Source organism: Lathyrus oleraceus, chromosome 1 (assembly GCF_024323335.1).
Source record: "Lathyrus oleraceus cultivar Zhongwan6 chromosome 1, CAAS_Psat_ZW6_1.0, whole genome shotgun sequence".
Classification (NCBI taxonomy): domain Eukaryota; kingdom Viridiplantae; phylum Streptophyta; class Magnoliopsida; order Fabales; family Fabaceae; genus Lathyrus; species Lathyrus oleraceus.
Window position 1 is genome coordinate 132,235,478 of NC_066579.1, and position 21,662 is coordinate 132,257,139.

The following is a 21,662-nucleotide window of genomic DNA, read 5'->3' on the forward strand; positions in this document are numbered from 1 at the left end:
CAAAAATCTAAAACTAACTACTAACCGTTGTCAACAACGGTGTCTTCGCTTCTTTTCTTTGATTTCGCCTTCAATTTCTCCTTCAATTTCCCCTTCACACCCTAGACTCCTTCGAAATCGCATCCGCCTTCTTTGCTAGGGTTTCGTTTTTCCAGTCGTTCAAATTGAATTTCCTTTTGCATTTCAGTTTTATTATAATTTTTATCCACATCAGCGTCAGGTGTATACTAAATGGTCTCTTATTTTGACTTTGACTAACAGACATAACAAAAAGGACTAACGTGACACTTTTTGAAGACATAGAAAATCAAATTGATTTTTGTAAAAGTTACGAAACCAAAATAAACTTTGAAATAAAAATATTTCAACTTTAAACTATTGGCGACTTAATTAGAAACTAACTAACATAACTATACTCACAAGAGTGTATATTATAACTATTTACTTCTACGGGTGCATATGAAAAATAGGATGAACTGTACATTCACACTTGTGTATAGTGTAAATAAAAATATCATGTTTAAGAATTATTATCAAACAACAACAAAATGAAGAATATTACCCGCCTCATCAACCAAGAGTCTGATACAATGACACCCGCCAATAAATTTTTATGGGAGTATAACTTAAAAATGGATATAAACTCAAAGAAAAATAGAATTTATTTAATTGCACTAATTTTAACCTTATTTTTAAGAAGTGGGTTGAGAAGTCCTCTATAAATAAATTAGATTTATATTCCAAAATGATGATTTTGTATTGGATATCAATCTAAAGCTAATTAAAAAAATCCCATTAAATTCATGTTTATTTCCTAAATAAAATGTTTTAAATTTTGTATACACAAATTAAAAAATATAATAATATTATCTTAAGATATTATACTTTTATTAAATTAATATTAATATTAAAAATAATGTATAAAGTAATAATTAAATAATATAATTAAAAATAATAATCATTCCTATATTAAAAATAAAATAAATTTTATTTATTAAAAAACAGTTATTTTAAAAGTGAGGGAATAATAAAATTTTCAAAAATTTGTGCTCATTTCATTAAAACTTAAACATTTAACTTTCTTTTTTATAATTTTATTAATTTTATTTTAAAAAAGTCCAATGGTACTCATCGTCGAAGTGGGGAAAAGGGATATACGCTTGGATATGATGTTCCTAAATGAATTCAATTCAAACTATTCTTAGGGTTTTACCACTCTTTCCCTTTCTCCCTCCGATTCTGGTTTCAAGATTCTCCCTTTCACCTCCCTGCTCTGCGTTCTCCGCACTCCACTGTCGTTTCTGGAATTAATCTTGATTTTCCTTAGATCTTCGAGGTACAGAAGCTATGTTTGTGGTTTCAAGTTTTTCTTTTTGTTAATTTTATCACTATTATTGTTGTTATTGTTTTCAAAGTTGTTTTTGCTAGTGAAAATTGATGATTTGATGTAGCTGCTAGCTTTTGTTATTCATAATTCTTGATTATTGTTTCAGTTTTTTTAGGATTTGTTTTGATTTTGATTTTGGTAATTTAACCCTGAAGAAGTTTTTCAAATTCTTGGAAATTCTTCATGTGTTTCATCATCATTGACTTTTAGTCTTTGGGGATAAATTTTTTTTAAACATTAAGTAATTATTAGATTAGATGTCTAAACTGGTCATTGAAAAAAATTATTATAATGACTTGGTAGAAAGTTTCCACTACTGTTTAGCGGTGACTAATCTTTGATGGAAACCGGATTTTCTTTGCATGTTTGAATCACTTATTTTCTTTGTTTGGATGCAAGATTGTCTGTGTTGGTTTTTGGAAGATTGTTGGGATTTGGGTTAGATGATTGAATGCTGAAAAATCATTTTGATGCTGTATTAAAGTGAAGCTTGTTATCCTAGTAATTCAACTAGCTAACACATTGATTTTGTTGTATCCAGATCTACAATATCTAGTTGGTACAGTTTCCATTTTAAAGAATCAATTTAATGTCTGAGACAGAAGCTCAGCCTGCGAGCAGCTTTGGTAATGTTGTAACTTCCTGATAACTGTTCTCAGTAGGGATAGATATAGTTACACACAAATATTAACCTTTCTTTTTTAAGAAAAATAAATCCTCCTTGCTCGACATTTGAATCTTCTATAGTTCTGCTTAAAATAGATACTTTGCTTCAGTATGTACATATGGCCGTTCATGTTTGATGCATCTTTCTGTTTTCGGTCAGCATATTTTGTTACTCTCTTGTGTTGGCCTAATCTTAATATGGTTTGGATTCGGAATTGAAAATTGTTTTAGATGAGGGTTTGATATTCCCATTTAAAATTTAATTCAAATTTGACAATATATATTTGACAAATTAAACTATTTATCTTTAGAAAATTGGAAAACGTTTGCTGAGGAATATCATTCTACTTTCTTGCAGTTTTTTTAATCTAATATGCTTATGTTAGTTCTAATGTTTTCCCTTTTTTTCTCTATTAGTTTCCGATGTTCTACTGTGGAAGCGGTGGCAAGTTTCGTTCGCTGCCATTGTTGTTTCTACGGTTGCCTGGCTCCTACTCGAGTGGACTGATTTACCATTCTTAACAATTTGTTCTGATGTCTTGCTGCTTTTGATCGTACTACTCTTTCTGCATTCTAACTATGCCACACTTAGAAATAGGTATGATTAGTAACCTTTCCTGTGCTTGTATTTATGTTTTTCACAATTTTAAAACTAACATTATGTTATTGGTTATCCTTTTTCTCTCTGAGCAGACAACCACCAACATTACCAGAGCTAGTAGTGTCAGAGGAGATGGTTAGCAACGTAGCTGCTTCATTTCGGGTGAAAATCAATAATGTCCTTCTTATAGCCCACGACATCACTATTGGCAAGGACTTTAGAGTTTTTTTTAAGGTAAGTTTTGTTTCAGGTTACAATGTTTTAGGGATTGTTGATGAGGGAATTATTATCTTAATAAATAGTGATACTTTTCTTTTCTAAGGTGTGGAAATGCCTTATATAAGCCTAACCTACTTTTATAACAAATTGCCTTAAATAAGCGTAACTTACTCAGCTTTACATAAGCCATTTGTTAGCGTAGCCCTAAAGCCAATTTTTTTTTTATAAGGCAAATGATAGTATTGTTATTTTGCTTCAATTCCTGTAAATAGTTTAATGAATATATGATTTTAAGGCTTCTTTTAGCTTTTTTTCTGTGTCTGGTCCTTCGCTATAATCAGAGTCTAGCCGGGTGGACCCATATACTTATTTTTTAAAGACTTATACCTATCCAACACTTGTTTTTTCCATTCACAATACTTGATCCCGAGACCTTGCTTAAGAGGAATCAAACTCCTTGCCACTTGAACAAAATTCTAACATGCTTTATATGTTGCCTGAAAAATAGAAGACTTAACTTATAGTTTATTTAATACGTTGGGCCTGTGCCAAAGCTCATGCGAGTCACACCTAATGTGGGTCAAGTGGCCCCTCTTGAGCTCCTTGGCCTCTTCCCACGATATAGAAGACTTAACTTATGGTATGGAATCTTTTCTATTAAATCTATTTCCTCAAATTTATCATTTGGTTTTTCAACAATAGCTGCTTACATGTTCTGTTATGACAGAACTTTATGATCTATTATGACTATTCATGTCTCAAGTGTTTATTTTGCTACAACAATGCAATTTTAACATTTAGAAATGATAACATAGTAATTCTCCTTCTCAATTTGTAAATATGACTAAGGAATTTGGAAATTGAAAAACATTATTCAGTGTTTATTTTCTACTTAACAGGTGGTGATTTGCTTGTGGCTCTTGTCTGTCATTGGCAACATCTTCTCCTTCTTCACACTCGCCTATATTGGTATGTTTGCATTACAAGTCTATCTATTAAAAAGAGTTTGTTATGTCTCTAACTGAGACCTTTTCTTTTTAACGGATCGAAAATTCCATACCATTTTGGTGCCTTTTATCGTTTGGCATTTGTCTAACCCTGCACAATGTAATTGCTGTCCAACTTTCTTTGCATTTGCATGGTTTTATTATTACTCATCGGATATTTGTACAAGCATATGGTTGTTTTAAACTAATACCTCCGTTCCAAAATGACTGTCGTTTAAGGTTTTTGCACACAGATTAAGAAATACAATTATATTGTCGTTTAAGGTTTTTGCACACAGATTAAGAAATACAATGATATTGTCGTAAGATGTTACATTGTTACTAAATTAGCTCTATTAATATGTTGGAAGTAGCATAAAGAGTAATAATTAAAGGACATAATTGGAAAAGTAACAATCATTTCTATATTGAAAAGTCAGAATGGAAGTCATTTCGAAACAAATTTTATTGCCTAAAACGACAATCATTTTGAAACAGAGGGAGTATAATAGGTAACACGCTGTGTTAGTGTCACATCCTAATTTCCATCTCAATCCATCATGTTAAGTTATATGAAGAATAGTTTTTAAAATCAATTTTTCTTTTCTAAGTGTGAACAGCATTTGTTAATATTTCTAGTTTCAACACAATTCGGCAATTTATATATAAATTTTTTAGAACAGAAAGCACGATTCATAGGAATAATGATAGAAAAACACAAACAAAGTTTTGGCTAATTAGGCACAAGTCTTCGACAGAAGAGTAACTGCAGTTCCTTTTTATTATTTTTAGTTTAGGTATTTAAATACTACAGTCTAAATTACAACATATACCCTAAAGTGTATTCTGACAAAACTCTTGACTCTTTGTAAATACTCTTGTTCTCATTTGTATTTTGCTTATGGTGCAGGAACCCTCATGATGATTACTATCCCTGCATTGTACAGAAAATATGGAGATTATGTAGATAAATGTTGCGGAGTTATCAACCACCAATTTTCAAAACATTATAGAATTGTCGATGAGAATGTTTTCAACAGATTGCCTCATAATATACCGAAAGACAAAGATTCTTGAACATCATCTGTGAAAATCAACTATTCAATCTTGTTGATATCAAGTCTAAACTAGGGCTTGACATGTTACTTTTAGGAGACAATTTTGTAGTTCAGATGCTGTTTGAGCCAACTTTATGCTAGCTGTTTTCATAGTATACTTTGATGATATTTGAGCCAATTTTTAGTAATCATTTGATAAGATTTGTTAGGAAATTTTGTGTACTCATGACATAAAAACAGGTAATGAATGATCGAATTGAGTATATTGGAGTATATTGAACTTCATAATGTGTTACAATAATCATTTAACAATATACACCAAGGAGTTTTATGTATATAGGGTATCTTTTGTCACGTTTGAAAGTCTAAATATCTTCACAACTTTCATTGGTGTTGAGTCTGCCCTGATTGCTTGTAGTAATTTCATTATCCAGCACCTTTGATGTTCTTTGATTGTTTTTGTTGTTTATCAGAAGACATTGTAATGGGTTTTGGAGATTTTGAAGAATTAGGGTTTTAGGGAAGAAGAAGCGTTTTCAGAGAAGTTGAAGAAGATGAACTTAGATGGAAAATGGAGATTTTCGTGAAAAGAAAGAGAGAAATGACAAGTGAGCTTTTATAGTGGTAAACCTGCGAAGCTGACTGGTTACGCTTTACTAGGGTAGTGGGCTACGTGGTGGTTTTTTCTGAGAAAAGGGTACAGGGAATACTATTCATTTTCTTGGAAGTTGAAGTTCATGATGACAAATAACTGCGGACACGTTCTGATGAGACGTTTTGAAAAAGTAATCATGATTAACTGACAAATATGGACTTTTAGGTCTATGAAAGGTCTCTGGTCGAAATCTGGTGAATACAAAAAATGTCAATTTCTACCGTAATTCGAAATAGACATTTCTTGGGGGCAATTTGTTAGCTGGAGATTTTGACAGATAGCTGAAGTTCTTTGGAAGTGTTATGTTTTGGAGAATAAATAAAAGATGGCTGTGTCGAAGTTGTTTAATTCTTTTCGTGGGTAAACAATTCTTTGTTGTCGAAGCTTGAGACTTAGAAGATTTTTGGATTTCCACAAAGCTCTCTTCGACATAGGCGTCGACAGAGTCGAAGCTTCAAGCGGGAAGTATTTGAAATTTAAACAAAGCCGTTTCGTCAGGCCAACACGTGGAAACATCTGAGATATGCAACGCTTGAGAATGACGAACGTGGCAGTCATATGTGTAAAGGTCGTTAGGGTCGAATTGCTATAAATAGGGATCTTAGTTTTGGATTCAAAGGTGTTCAAACAGATATACAGAAATTCACAAAATACACTCGAAGTACCAGAGCGAGAGAAAAGAGTTTTACACTGAAAATGTATGTATGAAGAACACCATAAGTTTCGTTCATGTTATCTATTTCATACCAATTATTTAAATTAAAGTTATTCACTGCCTTTTATTATGTCGAATTGCCCTTATTTTTAGTAATTTATCATCACTTTTACTTCTGCATTTACATTTCGCCAAGTCTTCATTTCCTGTACTTTCTCAAAACTTAAAGCATTTACTTCGAGTCATTTATCTTTACCCTTCCCAAGTATTTTTGTTATCTTTAAAAAACCTTTTATTACAAAATTATCGTCATTTACGTTGTTCATAAAATCATAAGTTTCGTTTAGAATCGTTGTCAAGACACTTTTTGTTGTCCACAAACCAGAAACAAACCTAACCATGAGTCAAATCACCGTAATAACAGTTCTTGAGGCACATGTCCTAGGATCAATCTAGTCGATCCTGTAAGTTACCAAAAATATATAAATTTGGAAGACTAGCGGTTGTTTATCAGAAATCACTGGTAAACAGAGTCATCCTTCTTATATAAGATGAAAACAAGTCACTCAAAATCAACTAAACATAAACAGAAGAACATTCATTAGAGGAAACACCCTACCTGAAAACTCATCAGCATAGGGTAATCCATCTCATTTCTAAACAGATCTTTTACTACATGATACGAAACTACTCAAAGAGTTCAATTGCTCATTAAGTTTAGTCGGGTTGTAACCCGTGATGGAGAATGGTTCATCTGTCAAGTATATGGGAAACTTATACCACCCATTTCCCCACAGATAGCCTATGAGCACTAGCTTCTATCTCTAATCCTAATGAACTTATTCTTCAAATTCTTGTAGTTAGAGGTGTATGAGGAAAGGAGAGCTCTCCCTGGGATATCGCTCATAGAAACCCATCCACCCCGAGCCACACCTTTTGTGCCATAAAAAGAAAAGAAGATCTCGGTTGTGGGTGTAAGATTGAACCCTAATAAAGGATCTAAAAACCTCGGATAAATGCTCAGCTACTTAGATGTAACTAAGAGGGGTGGCATTGAGTATCCACAACACTTCAAGTTCAAAGAGGATGAAGGGAAAAGAACACCAAATTCTTCAAATACATCAATGTAAACATTGAAATACTCATTATCTATCCCAGGAGGTCGCCACATGAAAACTCTCACACTTCGAACACAAGGCTCCAAGATTACATTGACCTCTTTATCAATTTTAGACAACTCCATACTCACTCAAAAAGCCTCCACATAGTCATTTTTAAGACAAATGGAATCCAAACTCAGGACTTCCTCACATAAGGAACTCGAGGGAAAAGAAGAGAGTTCTGTATTGAATATGACAGAGTACGGGGAAGAAAACACCAAATTAGTGTCACCATCGCTAGACAAAATATATATAAAAAAACCGCACACATCCCTATCCACAAAATTCATATCCACTTTTCTTGTTCCATGTTTCAAAGCTGGCAAGCATTGATTTCATAACTCATATTTCTCCAAAACGGCTTGGGGTTATATGGTTCTCTCTAATGAATCACACTCCCGAATAAACATCATAACTAATAAAAGGATAAATAAAATGTAAAATGGGTCGAGGTATTACTTATGATTTTTCAAAATTGAAGAACGAGAAAGGATGAAGAGGACTGAGCAAATAACACATAAGGATTCTATTGAAGAGTACATGATGTAGAGGTTAATGATGAACCTGGTTTTTATAGAAGTCTTGAGGCACTTAGCAATAACTAGGGCTAACCAAAGCTAAACCCTATTGAAAATAGAAAGATCAAGAGAAAGGAAAATAACCACAACAAAATCGGTCTCAACTACAAGTGACAACACCACAAGACTAAACATCTCACCCTCATAGAAGATTAGACATCTGACCCTTACAAAAGATTAGACATCTCGCCCTTACAAAAGACTAGACGCATCGCCCTTACATAGGCATACATCAGTTTTTTCTTATAAACCTCATGCTTGAAGGATTGTGTACAATCCGATCTCTCACTTAAAGCATCTCGCCCTTACAAGCCTCGTGCGTAAGAAACTATTTGATAAGTTGGACTAGACCCAACCTAGACTCGACATAGCCGCTCCGATTTTAATTTGTCCCATGGGGAAAGATCAAGCTTGTTCAGCTTAATGGGCCAAGTCAAGCAGGCAAGCCTAAAACCAACATATCATACTTCTGACTGATGCAATCTAACATGCTGACAGAGCATTCGAGGAGTATAAATAGTCAACCTCGGACAAAGAGGCTGAAGACTTGATTCTCATTAATTAGTCTGATGCAAAGCATGATACATGGATTTTAACATATATATATATATATATATATATATATATATATATATATATATATATATATATATATATATATATATATATATATATATATATATATATATATATATATATATATATATATATATATATATAATAAAAGTTAGATTCATATTTGTAATTCTTACTAACTTTTGGTAGGGTTATTAATTCGTGTAATTTATGTGTGTGTGATTTTGGAATGTAGAATGTGTTATATTTGAAATTTTGGATGGTGGTGATACATGTTCGTAGATATGATTCTAATTTTGAAAACGTGGAAACTACATAGGATCCTCTTTTAATTTTTTTAATAAAAGAACCTAATTTTCTATTTGTTTGTCATGTGTGGATGTTAGGCTTGTCACATTAGAAGTATCATGTGTTTCCACAAAGTTTGTATATTGACAATGTTTTTCTAACAAACATAAAAGAGAGAATACTAAGAGAAGAACAACTTCGAAAGTTTCATGAGTGCTAAAACTCCTAATAAAGATTCGTACCCCTATGACTAGTTGTAAAGAAAGCTTTTGAAAATGCTTTAAAAATGGAGTTTCAAAATTTGTACTATAATAATGGTAAATAATGTTGTTTTCTTAGAACATGTCTATAGCATAGTTGGATTATGAATATGAGGAGTGGAATGGTAATACTAATACTGAATTTAATTGTTTATGATGAATGATTGAAGCAATTAGAAATTGATATCTTGATAGGATTTGGACTTTTTGTAAGTATGTGATGTCATCTTCAACTAGATAAGCTTTGTTTTAAAGTCAACAAGAAAATTAAACTACCAATCAAATACTAGCACTTGAGATGCCAAACACATGCAGAGTTATTCAAAACGATAAAATATTTCCATCTTATTACACAAAAATCATAATAGTGAAACAATATATCAAAAAACAAAAATGTTCACTTTGAACTCTCAATCTTATTTACATACATCTAAGATCTAGGAAGATAGATAACTATGTCTCACTATGTCACATATATGTACATGAACTAAGAAAGCAATCTAAATGAGAGGGAAGAATCAAAAATTGCATAGCCTCCGCCACCTAAGGGGGTGAAACTACTCTGCAAAGAGAAGACTCGAATCATCTCCGTAAAGCGAATGCGGGGAAGAACCATCTTAATTCCTTCCATTGATCAACATTAACAAGAAGAAAAACGAGAGCCAACGTGATTTTAGATCGTGTAACTTCTTCAAGAGCTGTAGAACGCCATTGTGCTACGTAGTACCGAAACTTCAGATTGGCATGTGACCGATGTTCGACACTTGCATGACACCAATAGAGATGTTTTCTCAAATGTCGATGACAGTGTCCTGTCGGTGTTTCATAGCTACCGTGTCAATTGGCTCATTTGCTGCGTATATTAAATAAAAACAAACTTACAAGATACATAATTATGAGGTCTCGCGGAAGCTAATTGACCTAGACAATGCTGCTGGATTGGCCTGCAAAACTGGTGAGTTTGAGTTTTGCATGCCGTCTTTTTCGTCACCCTTTGACGCAAATGCTTTGAAAAGTCCTCCTCCCCCGCGAATCAAGTCTGTCTTATTGTTTTTAATCCCTAGAGTTGTCAATATAGAGCTTTTTTCTGCTTCTCCTAAGTCATCAATCCTCAATGTTTTGGGAACCCAAAGGGACTTTTCTTCTTTATCAATTCCTTCGTCAGAACCACCTGCTGCGTCGTTCGATTTGACCGTGCTTTCTTCCCTTGAATGCTTACCTAAGGTTGGCGAGTTAGGACCCGAGTTAAGGGATGCACTATTTGGCGACGATTGTTGCGCTAGCCATGGATTGTTCCATGCACCGGGCACAGTAAAACCCCAATAAGCTGGTGGAGGATAGAGTGGCACCGCGAATCCTTGTGGGAAAAAAGCAGGCGGTGGTTGTACTTGAGAGCTCCATTGAGCTGGATTCCACGGAAAAAGCCAAGGGGCACCCGGGTAGTAGGGAACTTGAGGTGGGAAGCTTTGACAATTCGGCATAACTTGTTCTAGAGAATTGCTGGAAGTTACCTTTTCTGTCGGGGTCGTTGATCCATCAGAAGATTTATTGGAATCATCATTGCGCATTTCTTCACCAGTAAAGGGAACATGGATTCTCAGTTCTTCAGGTCTAATGAATCCGTTTTTCGGGGAAATGCTAATTCCTTTATCAGCAAGGTTCAACGCAGATTCCATTGATTCACACAAGGGTGAATCAGTCCCGAACGTAAAGACTGTTCCGTTACAGTTCAAGGAAGGATGATGGACTGCATTCGCCAATTTGGATTGAGAATTCTGAACTGCCACTTCCGGGACAGTTATCTGACGATACTGAGAACCGGGATTCTTGTTCTTCCTGCGACCGGCACCAACAGGCACGTTTCTCATGGCTCCACCGGCAGTCCAGTATCTTTGACAGTTCTTACAGAAATGACGCGGCTGATTGACATTGTAGTTATTGTAGTAGCAGAATTTCGTGTCCATGCTATTACATCGGGGGCAAGGAAGTATTTTGTCTGGCTTTTTCAGTGTCTTATCTTGTGAACTCTCGCCTTGTTCTTCTTTACTCTTTTGCTCCTCCTCGGCAGAGAGGTTAATAGATTCTTCCACTAACCTTGAAGCAGTGTTTATATCGGCGTTCTTTTCTGATAATTGGGTTAGAGCTTCATCTTTTTCCTTCTTATACTCGGCCGGTTCCTCTTCCATTGTGTCCTGAATTCACGAAAACTTTTAATTAGTACGACATTTTTGACCAAAAAATAAATGGTACAAAGTACAAACAATGCATTATATTATGAAAAACTAAAGGTTAACTGATAATTGACTCTAAACAAGAGTACAACGAACAAGAAAACAAAAGCAGAAACAGAAGTTCTTAAATCTTATCTTTATTCATTTGGAAAAATTGAAATACTCTATCATAGAAAGTATTCAGACATAGAAAGGAAGCATTAGATTGAAGCCCGTAGTTGTCCATGTTAAACACAACAAAAAGAGGTTTTAGAAGACAAAGCAAACAATTTGCAAAAAATGAACTTGAGATTATAAGCTCCAGTTAATCCATAATGAGACTCGGTGCGTAGATTATCCCCCTTTACTTAATATACGAATCTAAGATAGACTCTGATAATACCATTTAGGTTCTAAGACTAACTTAAACTAGGGTCAAGGTTTTGAATAACGGTCGCGGTCACGTAAAGGCTTTTGCAATTTCGGTCAGTCCAGGGGGTGCGACACTAATTGTGGTCATCGCAGTGTGAATTAATCACAATTTGTTATTTATCACATAAACGGTGAATAACTATATCAGTATCGACACCTTCCAATACCGTTTCGTCGCTGACGTTTTCGCAGTATCAGACCGTTTTACTAGGGTTTTTCCCAATAACTATGCTCACAAAGTAATTTCTCAGAAAATGCTAATAAAATCAAGCACCTCTAGAATTTATCCAATATACTTAACCTACTAACCATTTAATATTCAAGCTTAAGCCATCAGAAACTTCAACAGCATCAAGTAAAAAACAGCATGAAAATTGAAAACCCTAACAAACCTAACTAGAAATTTCAAAATTGAAACAAAACATCACCTAACTAGAAATTTCAAAATTGAAACAAACAAATCAACAATACAGATCCAATAAACATTAAATCCCAACCGAAAAACACTAAACCCTTGACACAAACAAGATAACAGAGCAAGTCAACAGAATCTTCAATGTCACAAAACTAAGAAACTAACACCAACCCACTAAATATTTTCACATTTCAAATAAAGGGTCACTCTCAAAATCAAAAATTTCTTCATACCTCATCAATTTCTCGCTCTTCTTCATCCATGTTTGTATTTGAAGAGTTAATGGAAGAAGCATGGTTCTGAATGATACCTTCATCAACAACATCACCGGAAGATGAATCCGGAGCACCGGTGGAGTCACCGGATCCAGAAGAGATCTCCGGCACCGGAATCGTCTTCCCAAAAAGCTTGATCGCAGGGTCTCTAGCTTCCAACATTTTTCACTTTTTTTTGTTTCTTTTTAATTTTTAATTTTTTGGATAAAACTAAAATAGCATATATTTTGTTTTTTGGAAAAAAGCTGTAGAGAGAGAAAGTTTAGATAGAGAGAGAAAGTGACACATTGTAAGTTGTGTGGTTAAATTGTGTGCTCCTTTTGTCATTACAAAAAGTTGCTACATCAGATGCAACAATGAATTTGAGCCACAAGTTGTTTTGTGGCTTTGAAAAGATGTTTCTCTTTCTCACTTTTTCACTCTTTCTTTTGGGAATAGCTAAATTTCACATATATGAATGAATGACACATAGCTTTTCCACTTTAATTCAGTCAGTACTTTTTCAACAGATTTAGTGGCAAGATAGAGATAAACTCATGGACACTCATCATTCATTCAGTCCCATTTTGTTTTCATATGATTATTTCAATTGAAGGTTAAGTTTGTTCCTCAATTACAACTCGATTTTTTAAATAAAAAAAATGGCTTTTAGCACTTTCTAATATATAGTGGGTATACATTTCATGCTAAAACTTTTTAGGATAAAAAAATAGTGAAATTATAAATAAAACATGTTTAATTATAGTTTTGATCTTTGTTTTACGTATTTGTAAAATTAATTTTTATATTTTAAATTTAAATAATTTTAATTATTTTTTATAATTTATAATTTAAAATTTATTATTTAAATTATTATATATTCATTTTTAAATAATGTGTCATTTCACAAATGTGACAAATTAAAAATTATAAGTTATATGTTATGGGCCTCTCATCAATTTTTTGCACGAAAATGTGAGAAAAAAATCAAAATAATTTTTTATTTAAAACTTATAGATAAAAAATATAATTTGTAGTTCATTAAAAAATTAATACGCTATTAATTTTCAATGCAAGAAAATTAGAAAAAAAAACAAAACTGTTTAAATTTGAAATTGAAATATGAATGATGAAAAATAAGATGACCAAAAATGTAACTAAACCACAAAAACATAGAAAATCTATGATTGAATATTCCTTGTAATTAAATCACAAAGTTGATTGACAAGTTCTAAACAAAGGTGGGAAATTAGATATTCCCACTAATCTTACACACATTATACCGTTCAAAGAACCATAAATGATAGCTGAGATTGTGAAACTAATTTGTACTATTATATGGGGGAGGATCCTCTTTGACGAGATAAAAGTAGAGAAGAAAATCTGCAAGGTTAGCATCCAACGTGCAAGTTAGTCAATAAATTCAAATAGTTAAGCAATATATGGTTGAAAATGTACTTAGAGATCTTTTAGTGGATACATTATATATGGGAGACAACTATAACAAATCCATGTTTCTTGGCATGAAACAACGTGGTTCGTTATATCAGATATAATAGTAGGTAACTATTATCATACCCTAAATTTTACCCTGAATTTTTTATTCGCATCAACATAGCATAATCATCTCATTTTACCATGCACTACATCAGTCAAAACGCATTCATCGGGATTTAGATAAAAAGTTATGAGGTATGGTCTTTTATCTGGTCTTTACGACATTCATTCAACCATCTATTGATTAAGAAGTCGAAAGGGTTGATTTATCAATCTCAATGCATTGTTCATTCCATTTTTATTATGTTTCAGAGGTCCAGAGGATAACAATCAAGAGTATTACCGTCATCTGAATATTTGTAAAATTTTGATTATGATTAAGAATCAAAGGCAAACGATCCAAGAGTTTATTATGTTGCATCTGATTGTCTATTCATAATTAGTCGATTAGTAATTCAATGCATTCACAAGAGATCTACATTTTTTACTCATCACAACATACATTTTGTTTCGCATAGCGTTTAAAATGTCAACCAAAATAATTTTTCGGATCTACAAACAAATCGATCAAACCGTTTCTCAACTGTACATCGAATTAGCGGGAGAAAAATGTCAAAATTGAGTTTGCAGACATCAGTTTTATTAATTTATGTTTCCCGTGGTTTAACCTGTCATGCTCGTTTTATTTTTTTTACTACTTTTTCGGTCGCATTTGAATCAATATGAGCCTTTTAACTGATCAAATTTTATTTCAAAATCTATATGTTTCTGAGAAGTTTATTTCACACTGATCATTGTGATGCATTCAATTTATTTTTGGGTTAAATACACTTTTCCCCCTTGTAATGTTAGCGAGTTTAGGATTACCCCCCTGTAAAAATATTTTTTGTAAACCCCCCCTTATGTTATGTAGATTCCTTCATAGAACCCCCTAATATCCAGGTGGCATGGAATCTAATAAGAGGTCCTACACCTGGCATATTTTTAATTTTGTTAAAGTGATTATGTGTCATTTTACACTTTTTAATTTCAAATACCCCCTTAGAAAATTAGGGTTCTGAACATAGCAGGGAAGACGAAGACGAAATTTCCAGGGGAAGACGAAGACGAAGAAGAAGAATGCAGGGAACGAAGCAAACGAGAAAGACGACCGCAGTGAAGACGAAGATGAAGACAGATTAACGAGATCATGCTGCAAAATAAGTTGTTTTTGTTTTACTAACAAATTAGGGTTGACATTTTGTTTGAGTGGAGTATTCACAACTGATTATGATATTTTTGGCATCCAATTCTGGAGTTGAGTAGATTTTGTACTATAGATTGATTGACTTATTCGAGCTTATTTACTCACATAAACACTTACGAGACTGTTTGAGAGAGCTTATGAAAATAGCTTCTGACATGTGCACCAGCTGTTTTTAGCTTATTTCCATAATAAATTCTTCGGAATAACTTGTAACTGTTGTTATAGAAATAGCTTATACATAAGCACTTATATGATAAGCACTTTTGTTACATTTATGGCACTCAGTTAAAAGAAGGAAGGGGGTTATCTTTTCAGTTTATATTAGTGGATTATTTTGAAGAATTGGCTGATAGATTGGTTTGTTTTCAGAGTGAATGTGAAGTTACCTAGTGTGGAGGTAAGGTACAAGAACCTGAATGTAGAAGCAGAATGTGAGGTTGTTCAAGGGAAGCCACTTCCTACTCTATGGAATTCTTTTTCTAGCTTATTTTCAGTAAGTATGCTTCCTTCAATCTCTCTTTCTATTTATATGCACCACAACCTACATTTATCACTGCCTCATCTTATTTGTACAAGCAAACAGAACTAACTTGTGATTCAAACAGGATTTAGTGAAGACTATATCATGCAGTTCTCAAGAAACCAAATTGGGCATTCTTAAAGATGTCAGTGGCATCATAAAGCCGGCAAGGTAAGTGAACATTTTACAAGGATGCACTCATATTCACATGAATTCGGTATTCATGCAGGCTTACTCTTCTTCTGGGTCCACCTAGCTGTGGGAAAACTACCTTACTAATGGCATTGGCTGGAAAACTTGATCAATCTCTTGAGGTCAGTTTTTAAACACAGTAATATAGAATAAAGTTAATGTGCAAAGTCATTGAGTTCAAATGATTTTTTTTAGAATAACTTCAACTGCAACTGATATGACTGTTCCAACAAATGTGCCTGTTCCAACTGATCCACAGCCTCCAACTGATATGCCTGTTCCAACTATTATGGTAACATGCAGGTAATTGGAGTTTCTAAATCTTTAAAATAATGCATTGAAACATTTCAATTTTTTGAACTGTTATATGTGTACATAAGCAAGCATGTTTGGATCAATGCAGACATATTTGCAATCTATTACTGTGAGGCACATACATTGTCCGAGCGATTGGTGTCATCTTTGAGTACTCAAGGCACATACATTGTCCGAGAAGGAGATCCAGTTACCGAGATGCTTTTTATCATCAGAGGGAAACTCGAAAGCTCAACCACAAATGGTGGCAGAACTGGTTTCTTTAACTCTATTACCTTAAGGCCTGGTGATTTCTGTGGAGAAGAGTTACTTGCTTGGGCATTGCTTCCGAAATCTACTCTCAACTTGCCTTCTTCTACAAGAACAGTTAAAGCCCTTGTTGAATTTGAAGCCTTTGAACTTAGAGCAGAAGATCTTAAATTCGTGGCAAATCAGTTTCGACGTCTTCACAGCAAGAAGTTGCAGCATACGTTCCGTTTCTACTCTTACCATTGGAGGACATGGGCTGCTTGTTTCATTCAGGTCGCTTGGCGCCGGTTTAAGAAGAGAGTCTTGGCAAATAGCCTCAGCCTGAGAGAATACAAGTCCTTCATCGATGAACAAGCAAGAAATCGTATGGAACACGAGAAAGAAGAGCGCGGTAACACAGCACAAGTAAAACAGAATCTTGGTGTCACTATATTGGCTTCAAGATTTGCTGCAAACACAAGGAAAGGGGTTCAGAAGATCAAGGATGTAGAGATGCTCAAGTTGCAAAAACCCGAAGAGCCAGATTTCTCAGTAGAGCATGAAGACGATTAAGCTCAATACTGCAATGTTAAGTAACTGACATTTCAACTGATATTGCAACAGTTCCATATAATCTTCAAGAATTAAATGCATTGCTCCTAGTCTGAATATGAACGGTCGCATTTAACATAGTTGGTGGCGCTGTAAACTTGTATATCTTCAAAAAAATGTTTGATCTCTTGTATATTAGAGTTTCTTGACATACCATACCACATGTATATCACACTGCTCTATTGTTATAATGTTTATACTTTTTGTTCATGTCTTTGGAGATTTGGTGTGCTTACTTTATGTTTCTGTCTTGTAATGAACTTTTGGTGGCACTTTGAAGATTACTTGATTTAATGGCTTAAAGTATTATCCTGAACTTTTTCATTACATTCAGATTAAAGTGTTGATTATGAGGGGATAAAAAAATGATATACTGTTGTTATTGGTAAGCTACTATTTCCTTTTAGGTCTGTGATTGGTAAACTATATTATCATGACAGACATATTTGTCCAAAGAAATGGGCCAAGCCCTTCTTAATCATAATAGTGAGTGGTCAAAACTATAAAAACAAGTTGGGTCAGTTATGAAAATCTCATTCACTAATGACTAAATCAATTGTAACAAACATATGCACTTACTGTGATGATCAATTCTAATGTAACAAACATATGCGTTTGTTCTTAGCATTGATACTGATTTTGATGGGTGTATGCAGTTGATTCGTGAAGTAACTGCTGAATTGCCTATTTATTTGGCTAATTCTCTGAACAGTTTGAGGCTTGAAGGACAGAAAACTGCTGCTATTGAGATTTTGCAGCAGTTTGATTGGCAGGTACCTGATTGGGTTATTGTACCTGGTGGGAATCTTGGGAATATTTATGCTTTTTATAAAGGGTTTCAGATGTGTAAAGAGTTAGGTCTTGTGGATAGAATTCCAAGGCTTGTTTGTGCTCAAGCTGCAAATGCAAATCCTTTGTATTTGTATTTTAAGTCGGGTTGGAAAGAGTTTAAGCCAGTTAGAGCACAGACAACTTTTGCATCTGCTATTCAGATTGGGGATCCTGTTTCTATTGATAGAGCTGTTCATGCTTTGAAGAACTGTAATGGTATCGTTGAGGAGGCTACTGAGGAAGAATTGATGGATGTTATGGCTCAGGCTGATTCGACTGGAATGTTTACTTGCCCTCACACTGATTTTGGATCTGTTATGGATGTTTTGTCCAAGTATTTGCAGAGCAAGGCACCCAAGTATCATTAGGTTGACACTGCTGGTTTTATTATATAGATCAATGCCCCATAAAACAATTTTCCTGCTTCTTATCCTGATGGTTTAAGCTAAATGTTGGTACTATCAAGCAACTATATACAATTTTGTTATTTATAAAGAAAGAACTCGTCTCAAAGGATTACTCTATTAGGTTAGAAAATTCTTGAAGCATTTGCAACTATATACATTATTTCCATGTTATAAAATCTAACTAAAATAGTCCTCCTACAGCATTTGCAGAAATTTCAATTGCACTGTGATTTTGCACCTAGATTAGATCACAGTTAATCCAAACATGTACTTAGAAGCAGAACAGAACAACTTGTTTTCCCTTGACAGAACATTATACTTCACTGGAGCTACTTATCTACAACAATACTCACTCAGATATCTGTGCACTAATCTTACAACAATGACAGACTCATTACATTGCTGAAAAACACTAATGACATAACAATTACATGACAGACTCATTAGACTAACTTAACCATAGCTGCTATCAACATCCATGACAGACCAATTACAAACATTAACCATAAATTTTTCCTCTTTTCCATTGCAATCTTTTTCTTCAGTTTTTCTAACTTGTTAAGCTTTCCGACTCTGCAATCTATCTCCTCAACAATCTCTTTAGCAAATTCAATCAAATAAGCCTTGTTGACTTCACATTGGCGGCATCCGGACGGATTGGTTTCTTTCACTGCAAACTCACTGACCAAATCATCCCACAAAAATAAACCGCACCCATTCTGCAATTTGAGACAAACACCACCAACAATTAATTTCGAAATCAAACTCAAAATAATAAAATGCTTCAAAATTGCTCACCATATAATTCCTGCATTTCCAAAATTTGCGACCGGGGTTTTCAATTGACTTGGAGACGAACAACTTCATGGTTTCATTGCATCCACATCTTGGTAAGCCGTTTCCAACTTCACTCGTGGAAGATGCCTTGCTGCCACCCATAACCCAGATGAAGGGGACACGGACGAAGATAAAGAGAGGGATGGATTTGGGGTAGGGATGGATTTCACGAAGAGAGAGAGGGATGGATTTGGGATAGGGATGGATTTCACGAAGAGAGAGAGGGATGGATTTGGAACCCTAAAATCTAGTTTATGCCATGCTGGAGATTCACATGTGAAAATAAAAAAATTAAAAAGCCACGTCTGAAATAAAAAACCAAGATTCCATGCCACCTGGATATTAGGGGGTTCTATGAAGGAATCTACATAACATAAGGGGGTATTGAAAAAATAACTTTACCAGGGGGGTAATCCTAAACTCGCTAACATTACAGGGGGGTAAAGTGTATTTAACCCTTTATTTTTTGGGCGTTTTTATGTCCAATTGTTATCCATTTTTATTCGATTATTTTTTTTTGTTTTTGCCAAATTGATTAGTAGAATTAATTAGAATTATTTATGTTTTAAAATTCAATTTTATTTTGTGTATTGATTTTATTTTAATTAATAAACGTTTGATTTTAGCATTTTTTTATCAAGAAATTTTAAGAATTTTAGCATTTTCTATTTTTTTTTATAGAAAATCAAAATATCTCCTCCTAACTTCATGGCACTCACGTGGCGCCAAGGGAGAGAAGGATTTTGTTGGCATTTTTTAATTTTTTTTTTATTTTCTCATATTTTGCTCTGCAATTGCGTGCCACTCTCATCTCATTTCAATATATTTCATTTTTTTCGCTCACAAAAAAACTCTGAAACCAAAAAAGCACAATTATCTTCTTCCTCCTCTCAACAACTCCCTCACATCACCTTCTTAACACAAACAACACTTCATCCTTTCTTCTTCACTTTTCTAACATTATCCCACCCTCCACCGCCGTACCGCCATAAACCATTAACCACTGAGCCACCCTCATTTTTCATCTTCATAAAACTTCACAATCATCTTCTCACACCTTCATCCTCCATCAAAACACATAACATTCCCTCTTACCATGTAAACCACACATTCCTTCATAACTACAACACAACTTCAACAAAACCATATCATCATCTTCAAACCTCACTTTCATTCATCAACATCAATCACTTATTTCCATCCATCCACAAACACAACAACAATTTCAAGCAATAATACAACCTCATTTACTTCAACTCTTCCGTCTTCCTTCAATTCAATACTTCCACTCCAAACTTCATCTATCATCAGCCAAACACTCACCCACACTTACCAAACTGTGCGTCATAGAACTTCTTTCCCTCCAACAACCATAACTCCACCGGAACACACCACAAAACCTCACTCTCTCATTTAATTTTTTTTTATATATACATGATGAAATGCACATCAATACCTCTCTCCTCTCACGTTTTTTTTGCAGAACACATTGTCTAAAAAACCACTCCTCTTTAACAGAAAAAGTTTAAATATCACAAACCATAAAATGTCAACCATAATAGTTTTTCGGATCTTTAGAATAAAATGTCATTATTATTATTATTATTGTTCATTATTTGTTGTTAAATTATTATTAATATTTATTGTTTAACTTTAGTTATTTGTTTTCATTAATTATTCTTATGTTGATTATTATTGATTAACTATTCTTAACTAATTATTATTACTATTTTTTATTATTATTGTTGTCTTTTTAGTATTTATTTGATTAATTAATTATTTTAAATTGTTAAGAAAAAATTCGATTTATTTGTCCCATCGATTTTTCAAGATGCGTTGCAATTTCGGAGTTAAACATAAATTTAACTTTAGAAATGGCTTAAACGCATAAAGTTTTGTTGACCGATCTCATATAGGACGATTCCTACATGAATCGTCTTACGATTACTTAACGTAGCGCTACATTATATAGTTTAATTTTTGTTCTTTTTACCTTTTTAAAATGTCGCTTAAATCATCAATTTTTCACAAATGCGTTGCAATTTCGGAGTTAAAAATTTAATTTAACTTCAAAAATTACTTAAATGCATAGAGTCTTGTTGACCAGCCTCAGATAGAGTGATTCTTACATGAATCGCCTTATGATTGCTTAACATAACACAAAATTATGTAGTTCAAATTTCTTATTTTTATTTCGGTTCCCTTGGCTTTCTCTTAGGCCTTCTTACAACGAGATTTTTTATTTACAATTGTTTTTGGAGCTTGTTTTTTTAAAATTGCTGTACTGTATCCTCATTCGACAGATTATACCCCCATTCCTGTAAAAGTGTAATAATTTTGCAACTTTCATTTATTTTTATTGTAATAGTTGATTGTTAACCAAAGATTAAAATCAACCATTTTAAGAAGAGAACAAAAAAAACACTCGATCCAACGTCGAGTATTTTTCCCAAATCAAATCTAATTTGAATGGAAAGTCGATGACCTTCCCCGCCACATCCAAACTCTTTTTATAATCAACTTACAACACTTAATCCAATGTGATGTCGTTGTTGCAATATTTTTTTCGTAAATTGA

At 33.7% G+C, this 21,662-nt stretch overlaps 5 protein-coding genes across 5 annotated transcripts; 3 read left to right on the forward strand and 2 right to left on the reverse strand.

Annotated features, from left to right (window-relative positions):
- The first annotated feature begins 1,121 nt into the window (after positions 1-1,121).
- Positions 1,122-5,180, forward strand: LOC127122039 (reticulon-like protein B16). Its single transcript, XM_051052452.1, has 6 exons — positions 1,122-1,336; positions 1,929-2,013; positions 2,471-2,651; positions 2,747-2,888; positions 3,773-3,842; positions 4,770-5,180. Exons 2-6 carry the CDS (start codon positions 1,977-1,979, stop codon positions 4,934-4,936), a joined length of 597 nt encoding a protein of 198 aa, XP_050908409.1. The 5' UTR covers positions 1,122-1,336; positions 1,929-1,976; the 3' UTR covers positions 4,937-5,180.
- A 4,226-nt stretch (positions 5,181-9,406) lies between these two features.
- LOC127122041 (cyclic dof factor 2) lies at positions 9,407-12,744 on the reverse strand. The gene is made up of 2 exons (XM_051052453.1): positions 12,380-12,744; positions 9,407-11,281 (listed from the first exon to the last, which is right to left on the reverse strand). The coding sequence occupies exons 1-2, from the start codon at positions 12,581-12,583 to the stop codon at positions 9,983-9,985; spliced, it is 1,503 nt and encodes a 500-aa protein (XP_050908410.1). The 5' UTR covers positions 12,584-12,744; the 3' UTR covers positions 9,407-9,982.
- A 956-nt stretch (positions 12,745-13,700) lies between these two features.
- On the forward strand, positions 13,701-17,066 carry LOC127095617 (cyclic nucleotide-gated ion channel 17). The gene is made up of 6 exons (XM_051034288.1): positions 13,701-13,790; positions 15,484-15,636; positions 15,749-15,834; positions 15,893-15,977; positions 16,115-16,158; positions 16,236-17,066. Exons 1-6 carry the CDS (start codon positions 13,701-13,703, stop codon positions 16,969-16,971), a joined length of 1,194 nt encoding a protein of 397 aa, XP_050890245.1. The 3' UTR covers positions 16,972-17,066.
- A 552-nt stretch (positions 17,067-17,618) lies between these two features.
- On the forward strand, positions 17,619-18,209 carry LOC127095625 (threonine synthase, chloroplastic; the record flags this gene model as incomplete). The annotated part of the gene is made up of 1 exon (XM_051034294.1): positions 17,619-18,209. A coding segment is annotated over one exon (591 nt), but the record flags the coding sequence as incomplete, so codon positions are not given.
- Positions 18,210-18,691: 482 nt separating this feature from the next.
- LOC127122047 (uncharacterized) lies at positions 18,692-19,194 on the reverse strand. The gene is made up of 2 exons (XM_051052459.1): positions 19,047-19,194; positions 18,692-18,967 (listed from the first exon to the last, which is right to left on the reverse strand). Exons 1-2 carry the CDS (start codon positions 19,185-19,187, stop codon positions 18,692-18,694), a joined length of 417 nt encoding a protein of 138 aa, XP_050908416.1. The 5' UTR covers positions 19,188-19,194.
- Between the last annotated feature and the right edge of the window lie 2,468 nt (positions 19,195-21,662).

What these genes read in the sequence shown, in the direction of transcription:
- LOC127122047 (XM_051052459.1), bottom strand. Translation starts at nt 19,187, where the DNA reads ATGGGTGGCAGCAAGGCATCTTCCACGAGTGAAGTTGGAAACGGCTTA. An exon ending in GGAAATGCAGGAATTATATG is followed by an intron (nt 18,968 to 19,046) that starts GTGAGCAATTTT and finishes CTCAAATTGCAG; the next exon opens with AATGGGTGCGGTTTATTTTT.
- LOC127122039 (XM_051052452.1), top strand. Translation starts at nt 1,977, where the DNA reads ATGTCTGAGACAGAAGCTCAGCCTGCGAGCAGCTTTG. An exon ending in TATGCCACACTTAGAAATAG is followed by an intron (nt 2,652 to 2,746) that starts GTATGATTAGTA and finishes CTCTCTGAGCAG; the next exon opens with ACAACCACCAACATTACCAG. An exon ending in ACTTTAGAGTTTTTTTTAAG is followed by an intron (nt 2,889 to 3,772) that starts GTAAGTTTTGTT and finishes TCTACTTAACAG; the next exon opens with GTGGTGATTTGCTTGTGGCT.
- LOC127095617 (XM_051034288.1), top strand. Translation starts at nt 13,701, where the DNA reads ATGATAGCTGAGATTGTGAAACTAATTTGTACTATTATATGGGGGAGG. An exon ending in TAGAGAAGAAAATCTGCAAG is followed by an intron (nt 13,791 to 15,483) that starts GTTAGCATCCAA and finishes ATTATTTTGAAG; the next exon opens with AATTGGCTGATAGATTGGTT. An exon ending in GGCATCATAAAGCCGGCAAG is followed by an intron (nt 15,835 to 15,892) that starts GTAAGTGAACAT and finishes GTATTCATGCAG; the next exon opens with GCTTACTCTTCTTCTGGGTC.
- LOC127122041 (XM_051052453.1), bottom strand. Translation starts at nt 12,583, where the DNA reads ATGTTGGAAGCTAGAGACCCTGCGATCAAGCTTTTTGGGAAGACGATT. An exon ending in AAGAGCGAGAAATTGATGAG is followed by an intron (nt 11,282 to 12,379) that starts GTATGAAGAAAT and finishes TCGTGAATTCAG; the next exon opens with GACACAATGGAAGAGGAACC.